General features: G+C 35.8%; 1 protein-coding gene across 1 annotated transcript in view; it reads left to right on the forward strand.

Moving 5' to 3' along the window:
* The window catches only part of cntn3b (contactin 3b), a 73280-nt gene extending 62559 nt beyond the window's left edge, over nt 1-10721 (forward strand). The window contains exons 16-23 of the mRNA XM_016238945.1: nt 365-514; nt 847-917; nt 2049-2283; nt 4027-4136; nt 6720-6906; nt 7757-7869; nt 9340-9505; nt 10359-10721. Coding sequence (XP_016094431.1) covers nt 365-514; nt 847-917; nt 2049-2283; nt 4027-4136; nt 6720-6906; nt 7757-7869; nt 9340-9505; nt 10359-10453 — 1127 coding nt within the window. The 3' untranslated portion in view covers nt 10454-10721. The remainder of the gene's footprint in view (nt 1-364; nt 515-846; nt 918-2048; nt 2284-4026; nt 4137-6719; nt 6907-7756; nt 7870-9339; nt 9506-10358) is intronic.
* Nucleotides 10722-11130: the final 409 nt, after the last annotated feature.

Below are 11130 nucleotides of genomic sequence, written 5' to 3' on the forward strand. Positions count from 1 at the left end.
ATATAGTATATATATATATATATATATATATATATATATATATATATATATATATATATATATATATATACTGTATATCTAGCGATCTGAATTAGAATTTTAGTTTTGCTTTTTATGTGCTTTTGTCATTTTTATTAGTTTTTAATTTTATTTAGTTTATATTAGTTTTAAGTCAATTTAATTACTATATATAATATTTTAATTTATTTTAAATTATAATTTTTTTACATTAAGAATTTTATGTTTTGTCATTTTATTAGTTTCGAATTTTATATAGAAGTTAATTTTTTTGTAAACTTTTAGTGCTTTAACTATTGTATTTCAGTTAGTTGCTATTGTATTTTACTGTTCTTCTTATGCTCAGTTCCTGAGGTGATCAATGGAAACACTCTGACTGCAACCGTGGTGGGTTTGAACGCTTGGGTGGAATATGAGTTCAGAGTCCTGGCCAGTAACAGTGTCGGGATGGGAGAGCCCAGTCCCCCGTCTACCAAGATCAGAACAGAAGATGCTAGTGAGTATGCTAGTGTGAGACAGACTTATTCCAGACAGGCACTGAAATTGAAAGCACTGGAGCAGACCAAACATCCTCAATTCTCCCGTCATCTGTCACATCCATCACTTTTATTCCACATGCAACACTCAAACCTATTCCAAAAACGCATTATTTTATTCACAAATTTCTGAGGGATTGTTTAAAGGTAGAACCTCTGTGAAAGGGATAGTTTAGAGCCTTTTTGTGATGAACATTTAAATACACTTTTGATGCTCAAACATACAATGAAAAATCCCAATCTGAGCTCTGCCGGCAGCATTTTAATCTCTTCTTTTGGTTTTTGCCTGCAGTGCCTGACACGGCTCCCACTGATGTCGGAGGCGGAGGAGGTACCAAATCGGAATTAGTGATAACATGGGAGGTAAGTCATTTTTCAGATTTTACTGCTCCCTCGGCCAGCCTGGGCTAAATGCCGGTGCTTAATTGTGTAGAATGAAATGTAGCCATTTTATGATCGTTGCCCGCACCAAGACCCCTCCATCCTGGCCTCTGGACTCCAGGCTTTACTACTTCTCCTCCAAATGTAAGTTAACTCAGGGCCAGAGAGTTTCTTTGAAGTGTATTTCCTTCACAAATAGGCTTCTTTCTGTTCAGACACATCATGGAGCAAATAAGGGTTTAGCAAGGGAAAAGTCTAATATTAATAAGAAATGCATTCATTTGGATTTTCAAAGGCTTTTATGAACTGTATTAGTGATTTAGTCTATTTTAGCTAACCTAAATTCTAAAACATGTTGGAGAGCCATTTTTGCCTACTATTCTGTAACTAGTGGCACAATATGCAACTTCAGTAAAAAGCAGAATGATACAAACAGTAAAACACTTCTGTTTTCAAATTAATATATACATTAAAAATAAAAATTTTGGGGGGGGGGGGGGGTTAATAAAACATTTAAACAATGAACAGTAAAATGCTGTTCGTTTGAACTTTCTATTTGATCAAATAATCCTAAAAAAAAAACGTATTTCTTACAAAAATATAATGTATTATATCTCTTTTCAGCACTGATAATAATACATGTTTCTTGAGCACCAGATCAGCTGTTATTATTTATTTAAAATGCATGAAGAATCACGTAATCATTTTAAAATATATTAAAATAGAAAACAATTGTAATTATATTTTACAATATTACTGTTTTTATTGTATTTTGATCAAATAAATGCAGCCTTGGTGAGCATAAATGACTTCTATCAAAAATATTTAAAAATCTTACAGACCCCAACCTTGGTGGTCTTGTATGTTTGAGAGGAAAAGTGTGTTTATTTTTTCCACCATATTTTTTCAGGTGACTTAAGTCCTTCAAATGTTCCATCTAGTCTCTCTACTAATATGAAGTCATGAATACAGCATGCATAATAATTAAAGTGACTTGAGAAAGAAAGTGCACTTTAAACTAAGTGCTAATAAAGCCCTGTTGTCATGTGGGTCAGTTGATGTGTTGACCTCAATTTGTTTTAATATCACTATAGTTTTGTGTTCCACTCTAAGCCTGTTCCAGAGGAGTTGCAGAACGGAGAGGGCTTTGGTTATATCATCGCTTTCCGGCCAGTGGGAATGGTCACTTGGACCCGAGCCGTGATCTCGGCACCCAGCGTCACCCGCTACGTTTTTCGAAATGACACCATGCCACCGTTCTCACCATTCAACGTCAAAGTGGGAGCATTCAACAACCGTGGAGAAGGACCTTTCAGCAGTATTGCAACAGTGTTCTCTGCAGAGGAAGGTAGAGTGGATCAACACTCACAATCACAAACTCATTCACACAGAATAACATTTTTCCTAATCAGATTTTTAGAGATTTGTAGTGATATTGAAGTTTAGGTAGATAAAAACAACTGGTAATTACTTAGTTTAAGAGTAATAGGCCTATACATTTACATTTACATTTAGTCATTTAGCAGACGCTTTTATCCAAAGCGACTTACCAATGAAGACAACAGGAGCATTCAAAACCAACAAAAAAAATAGGTGCTATGACAAGTCTCGGTTAGTCTATAGCAAGGTTTTTTTTTCTTTTTTCTTTAATGAAAAATAAAAAAAACAAGTAGATAGATTAGAAAAAGAATAGAGGTCATTTTATATAATAATGTGATGGCCAATAATATTATTATTTTAATACATAAAATAATTAAAATAGTATAATTATTATTTTGCATGCCTCTTTTACAGACAGCATGTTCCAATTATAGAACGTACTTCAGATCAGTCATTGAAATATTCACAAAAAGCATTTTTTTGTACATTACAGTGATGAATACACTTTTTTTATTAGGTACAATGTTTGAATTAAAAAAAAAATGCTGCTTTCCTACAATGTTGTAACTGATATGGCTATGATATGATATTATATGATATTCTGGTCTCTAGATATAGATCATATACACTACCATTCAAAAGTACATTTTTTATGTTTTTTTAAAAGTCTCTCATGCTTACTAATGCTGCATTTATTTGCATAGATTGTTATATAATATTGCAATTTAATATATTTTACGTTTTTATTCTAGAATTTATTCCTGTGATGCCAAAGCTGAATTTTCAGCATCATTACTCCAGTGTGCAGATACTTAAGAAATCATTCTAATATGCTGAGTTATTATTATCAGTGTTGATAAAAATTGTGCTACTTATTTTTGTGTAAACCATAATGAATAGAACATTTCAAAGAAAAGCCTTTATTTGAAATTGATTTTTTAAACATTATTTACTGTCACTTTTGATCAATGTAATGTATGCTTGCTAATTAAAAGTATTAATTTCTTTTAAAAAAATGTTTGAATGGTACTGTATGCAAATCTGTGTCTGTTTTTTTTTCTTGTTATCATCCACTAGACTGAAAATGTCAGCAATAGCAAAAATAACACATATTTGCTTTAGAAAATAAGCAAAATAGTACAATTAGTTCATATCACTAATCCTACATATAAGCCTAATAGTCTGAGCCCTGATGTTATCTGCTTTCAATTTTGGCCTAATCATCTGGAAATACTAATATAGGCCAGTCAGCGATACATTGTGTGGGCCTGTGGAGCTAAACCATTAGGAACACACAAACACAGTCAGACTCAGCAGTAGTCCCTTCACGTTCTCAAACATGGTCTCGGTTCCCTCCCTTCGCACATACAGGTGTGACCTTGAATGAGAATGATGGAATAAGTTGATTGAGACAGTTTACGCCCCTCCTCCCTCGTTCAAGCTGCGAATGACAACCTTATATTAGTTATTGCGCCTATAGGTTACAACAAATCCTGCTAGACACTTACAGGCCTATTCATGTGCTAGAGTGTTAATTGAATTTTCCCAGCAGATTGTCTCCTTCTCTGTCAGTTATAGTTCCCATTAAAATGACGTAGGGCCTCTCTCAGGTGAGACCGGGGCTTCATTCTCTGACTTAATCCAATTTTACTTCGATGGCTGTGTAAAGCTTTTTGAATAAGAGCCTCAACATCTCTCCGTTTCTCCACAGTGCCAAGCGTAGCGCCAGAGAGAGTGTCAGCAAAAAGTCTGTCGGCGGCCGACATCGAAGTTACCTGGGAGCCGATTGCGTCGACCCCTGAAAGAGTTCTCGGATATGAGGTTTGATTCGCATTGTCTTCCCCTTCGCCACATTAAATGTCATGTTTTCCCCTTAACAATGCGATCGGGATCACAAGCGATTATTAAAAGTGTTTCTCACCTCTCCCATGCTACCTCAAACATGGAGAATGCCAGTGTTTAGACAACGCCGCTGCTTTGTTAAATGTCTGTGGCTCTTAGAAGCTGGATGAAAGCTCTTCACTGGCCTTTCAAGAATGCAAAGAGAGTCTCGCTTTCTCACAAGCTACTCTCTCCATCTCTGTCACCCCTGCCCTGCGGCACAAAACCGCCACGTTGCCATGGTAGCAGCCATATTGTCTGGAAAGAATAGAACTATCATGTCACTGGATTCTAGATGAGGGGAAAACTTTTTGGTTTTATTTTTGTCTCGTCTTTGGTTAGCGAGGACTGAAAGACCAAATCAAAGCAGCATGGATCAAGGAAACGGCCCTGTATGCGTATATACCATTTATTTGTGCTCATGGCCCTTTGAAGCACCTGCAGCATTTGAAATGGAAAGTTCCTTTTTAAACTATCACTGCATTTCCTTTTGCACAAAACCAAACAGTAAGGTCCAACAGTCTGAGACTGTTAATGCAGATGCATCTACTTTGCATTTTTCTAATTTAATGCTACTTTTTAAATATCAATTATGTTATCTGTGTAATAATTTGGACATCTTGTGGTTCAGTGGAAGCAAGAACATCTGACTTCTTTTCAATTCATGACTTGGAATTTGCATTGCATTGGTCAAACCTACAGGAAGCTGAATTGGAATTAAATTCGGAATAACAGGTGGGTTTACTTTGCATACTTTGAATTGCAATTTAGAATAATTCAACACAGGTAATTAATTCAGGGAAATTAAGTGTTCTTCTTCCCTGATCCACAAAAGTTTGTTAAATATGATGAAATGTACTGTTCAAATGAAATACTACTGTTCAAAGGTTTGGGGTCAATAAGGTTTTATTGATTTATTTATTTAAGTAATTAACACGTTTATTCAGCATGGACGCATTAAAGGCTTTTACATTATTACAGAATTTCTATTTCAAATAAATGCTGTTCTTTTGAACTTTTTATTCATCAAAGAATTCTGAATGAAATGGTTCAAGTTTTACACAAAAATATTAAGCACCACAACTGTTTTCAACGTTAATATTAATTAAAAAAAATGCTCGAAAATCAGCATATTAGAAAGATTTCTGATGAATCATGTGACACTGAATACGGGAGTAATGGCTGCTAAAAAATGCAGTTTTTCAATCACAGAAATAAATTACATTTAAAAAATTTTTAAAAAATAAACCGTTATTTAAAATTGTAATAGTATTTTTACAATATTAATGTTTTTACTCTGTTTTTGATCAAGTACATGCAACCTTGGTAAGTGTAGAAGACTTCTTTCAAAAGGTAGGATTTTTTCCTTCAAAAAAAAAAAAGTAATAATCTTACCAGCCCCAAACTTTTAAACGGCTGTGTAAACAAAAACAAAAAAAGTCTCAATATCAGCTAAAAGTACACTGTAAAAAAATATTGTGATTTTAACAGTAAACGACTGTAAAAATGCTACAGTAAAAACCTGTTAATTGGTTATCAGTAAGTTTCCATACTATATATGGTGAATAACTTTTACAGATTTTTATTTACAGTGTACCCAAAAGACAAAATACAAATGACTTCCTTTGAATTTGTTCATTTTAGTTCTACTTTCTTGCATTCTCTTTTGAATTAAAATTCTGCATCCTGTTTGCTACCTTAATTTAAATTTAAGAACTGAACTAGAATGAATAACTGAATTCTCAATTCAAGTCTGAATGATGCAATGTACTACATCCTGCAAAAACAGAGAGAGCAAAAGGTAGAAAAGAAATAATTCAGAAATATGCCTCCCTTGGGCAGATCTCATTAATGTCTAATTTTGAAATTGGCTTAAATCTTCTTATACTTAATGCCTCAATATTGATATTACATATGACCTGGGGTTAATAATTAATTATTTCATTTCCGCTGCCTAATTGTTTCTCACCTAGCACACAGCTAAATGTTAATTGAAATTTCATATCCTCAAGAGAATCTACATACCATTTCAAAAGAATATCATATTTCCAGCAGCCAGAGATATGTTCTCAAGCTTGTAATTTGCAGAAAAGACTCAAATGATCAGCTAAATGAAGTGAATAATAAAAAGTCAAACACGTGTATCAAATATCTGAACTGATCACTTTGTTATTGATCTTTGTGAAATCAAGTCATGTTGAAAGAAATCAACATGTAATAAATTCCATGCAAATCATATCTCACCTTCTTTGGCCGCAGATAAAAATTATTGGCATTTACTTTGTATATATTCCTGAGATTTAACACTGTAAACCTAATTAACATATTTCCATTACAAACCATTTAAGTTAAATGAACGTGCCAAGACATTTTTATTTTCATAGTAGCACTTCTTTTGAGAAATTTGCATATTTAGGGTCACACTGGGTTGCAAGAGTGATTGTAATTGTTTCCGGCAGAGAGCTGTTTACAACTAAAGTCAAGGATATATAAAATGCCCTTGTTTTGTGTCCTGGCGAACAGGTGGTGTACTGGGAAGATGACACCAAGCCGGATACAGTGGGTAAAGTACGGATCACTGGAAACTACACAGCAGTGAATGTCAGCGGCCTGCAAGGGAACACTCAGTATTATCTAGCGGTGTGTGCCTTCAATACTGCAGGAACTGGCCCCCAGTCTGTACCTGTCAATGTTACCACCAAAAAACCACGTAAGTACTGTCCATTTCAAACTATTTTCAGAGAGCATTCCGTGATCATGTGTTGCTGACAGGTCTATTCGATGTGTGCATCTGGAAGATTTACTCATCCGCAGTACGTTAGTAAAATGTTCCATGATGGGTCTAAGAACAACTTTCTATGGATCTTTTTTGTATCTTACATTTACCTTTATTTTTTACTCTGCTGAATGTTATGGGAATCTATTTCTGCCTCAAGAGTTTTTTTTTTTTAGGTAACATCAAATCTTTCAAAGTTTTCAAAAAGCTTTTTTGCTTGAGGCACCAAGTAGTACATAAACTAGCAGAAATGTACATTCACGCTTTGTTTTTTGAGTTATGTCTGTGAAAGATTGAAAACCTATAACTTTTGGACAAATCACTAAGTCTACACACATGCTGTGAACCTGCTGTGACATGACTTGAAGGTATTTTTTCCAACTGAAGGAGTTTTCAACCATCTATTTTTGTAGGAGTCTAGTGAAGTCAAGTCATGTTTATTTATAAAGCATTTAAAAGCAGCAGAAATTGACCCAAAGGGCTGAACAACTCTCACTAAACTTAGATGCTAAATTAAAACCAGGAATAGTCAATAAAAACACACACAATCTCACACAACATCAAACTGTGGAAACCAATTCTATCTAATTAGAAGGAATCACAGTTTCCAAGTCAGTCTGTGATAGAAATGGTTTTGATTTATCAACAGATTTGAACTGAAAGAAACTTCCCCTGCTGATGGTACTAATCTGCTTGTCATCGAACGTGGTTGCACAATTGATCACAAATTGTGAACCCTTTCTTTCTTTTTCTGCCCATTTCTTTCATACACAACCAATCTCAGCGCCTGGACAGCCCCCTCAGAACGTAGAGTGGAATCTGATTGGCTCTCAGCTCGTGCTGCAGTGGGATCCCGTCATCGCTCTCGAAACTGAATCTGAGGTCACGGGATACATAGTGAGTGACATTATCTCTCTGCACCCAGAAAATGCATTGGGATATTTTATAAGAGTTTCACCGAAGGTAACACATTGTTTTCCCTTTAGCAGTCAGGCATTTCCATTCCTACATTGTGAGTCGAACAATGACAGCAGGAACTACAATGCATATTTGCATCTGATACTATTGATATACATAATAAGGGTTGTCGGGGTGCAGTAATTTAGCTACAAAGATATGGCAGTTACGTGGCCGAAAACCATTCATTTGTGTGTTTTTATAGATAAGAGCACAGCATATGCTATTTCATGTCAAGTTCCACCTCTCTTAATTACACATGCATGCAATTAACAGCTCTCACAGTGCTAATTTCCCCACAAAGGAAAACAGTCATGAAGCTCAAGGGAAAAGCACTAGCCATTAGCATCAGTAAACATCATCTAGAAAAACAGGGCAAAACCTGTTTAACTCCTTTCATGGTATATATATATATATATATATATATATATATATTTACATCACTGTTGTTTCTTATACTTAAGCCCTTTTCGCACAGGATTAGTATTACCTGGTGACCTCCAGTCATTTGTAATTATTGCGGAGGTTATCTGTGATCTTAATCCCGTGCGAATCAGCCATGTCTGTAATTTGTAAAGTAAAAATTCCCCCGCAAATGACCTACCATATTTCGCCGAACACCGAGGTCCTGTGATAATATCAGTCCCGTGCGAATCGGCATCTCTGTGATTTGGCCTGCATTTGGCGGGTCGTATATCGTTTTTCGAGGTTTTTGTTTCCTGTGCACTTTTTTATCCATCTTTTGCGAAGAATGGAGCTGCGTTGGAGTGTTTGATAGTATTTTGGGTGCTGTTATATTGCTACACCATACAATTTGCAGAAAGAAAAAGCTGAAAAGGTTTTGAGGTTAATGTGTTACAAGTAAATCAAGCATAAAGCTTGAGATATTATTTTAACCTGGTGAAATGTAAATGTCACAGGGCGTGAGACTATATTGGTTTCTCTTTTTTTTTTATCCATCTAACCGGACCGTAGAACGGGACTCTCAAAGCCTTGACATCGCATCCGGGAGATAAGTCAGTAAATTCGAGTAAAATCACAGGCTTCGCTTATCCCGTGCGAATGCACCACACGAAATTCAGAGGTGGGGGGTAATTTTAAAATCACACAAGGACTCCCGAGATAATACTAATCCCGTGCGAATAGGGCTTTAGAGACTATCTCTAAATATTAAACTACTACAGACATGAATGATGCCTCAAATCAGAGTCCTGTATGTATATTGTATTGCCACAATAATACAATGTGTTAGAATTATCTTCATTTGGGGGCTTTTTTCAGCAAAAATTCCACTAATTGCATTAAATTGGTGGACTTATATTGTTAAAGAAAAAAAAAAAAAGGTTGACAGCCCTAGTGTTAATTATTCCGAATGAAGCTCTTGATTGATTTGGGTGCCATCATCTGCAGGTGCTGTACAGAAGACACCGGAATAACGACATGTACTCCATCATCACCAACAAAACCTCGGTTGAGTTGACCCTCAATCTGAACGACAACTACGTCATTCAGATCAAGACCCTCAGTGAAGGAGGCTTGGGGGAAGGAAGCGAGCCCATCCACATCCACCAACTCAGTAAGTCATTTCCTGTTGCCGTCTTTTATTTCGTCTTCCGCCGGCATTGATGAGCTCTTAATGGGGATTCAGTCAGTTTGGATGCCTAAATATTTTGCTCCGTTCACTTCAGTCTTTCAGTGTGTCGTAGAATCTGACCTTTTAAGGAATGCACGCTCCTCCGCTATCTATCTCTGTCACTGCACAGCCAGAGCTGCATATAAATTAGTGAGAATCACCCCCAATTCCTTCACTCCTTCAAATGGGAGGCAATCAAAATGAGCTCGACTTCCCTCCCCCTTCGTACAGAGATTTGCTTTCAGATTCAACCCGATTCTTTCAGAGGATTCTTTCCTCAATAATGGTTCTTTCCATGAATAGGGCACATTTAGATGCAAAAGGTGATATGTGATATGTTAGATAAGTTATAACATGAAAAGATCAAATGTTTCATTTGACAACCTGAGTCATTCTACCAAACCATTGCATATTTTTAACAACATGTGATGAAATAGCTGTGTAAATAAATTTTAGAAATAAATAGTTGTATATAATTACAAATTATATTTACAATTTGACTTGAATATATTATTTAATATAGAAATATATATATAATTATAAATTAGAATGTATTTAATTTATATTTAGTTTAGACTTCCTGATGACAATTTTCTACATCTTTTTTTAAACAGTTTTAAACCCTGTTTTGTTCTTGAACATTGAGTATTAGGTCCGCTCCACTATCTACATTATTAGGCAATTTCTCTTTGATTTAGGAATGAGCTGTCTGAGAATTGAAACCACAATGCTCTCTTTCTCTCCTTCGGGAGGTTAAATAGTGTTTCTTGATGGTTGTGTTTGCGTTTGCTTACAGGCATGGGTGCCCGTGGATCCAGAGCAGGAAGGCTGTGCACACTTTCTCTCTCTCCGCTCCTCATTTGCGCTCTGTCGACGCTCAGTGCCTCCTGATGTTCGCCTCCCATGAGCACCAGACCCAACCACTCCAAGAAAAACACACTTTCTGCTCTTTGCTCATACAAGGCTTATGTTTCCCATCACAATCTGACCAGATGGGATTCCCCAGCTCTGGCAACATGTATGGAAGAGCCGGATATTGAAATGTCATGGGAATGTTGGGGAATTCATCATTAGTAAACATGGCAGAGCCCTGCAAGAGAGTCATTAGGGTTTTGGGGATGACCTAGAGTACTGTAAAAAAAAAAAAAAAAAAAATCCAGGATAATTAACTTGAGAGAAAAACGTCTCGGGTTACTTATGTAACCATGGTTCCCTGAGTAGGGAACGAGACACTGCGTCCTCTAGGGGTCGCTATGGGGAACGCCTCGTCGTGACTCGTATCTGAAGCATACATTGAAAAAACACCAACTCGTTGGCCGGCGACAGCCATGACGTCACTACCGGTGCGACTACAGTAAATATTAAGACTTGTTTTCAGAGAATATAGCTTGAAGTTTATTTTCCTTATCCCATTGGTCATTTATTTTTATTTTTTTTTTTTTTCAAATTTCTAACCAAATCATTATGCTTAAAACAAGGAAAAATATTTTCCAATGAGTTAAGAAAAATAAACTTTGAAGACAAATCTTATTAACTGGAAAACAAGACAAAAAATAGTTTAAGAATTG

The sequence above is a fragment of the Sinocyclocheilus grahami genome, unplaced genomic scaffold, assembly GCF_001515645.1.
Source record: "Sinocyclocheilus grahami isolate Dianchi unplaced genomic scaffold, SAMN03320097.WGS_v1.1 scaffold551.1, whole genome shotgun sequence".
NCBI classification, from domain to species: Eukaryota; Metazoa; Chordata; class Actinopteri; order Cypriniformes; family Cyprinidae; genus Sinocyclocheilus; species Sinocyclocheilus grahami.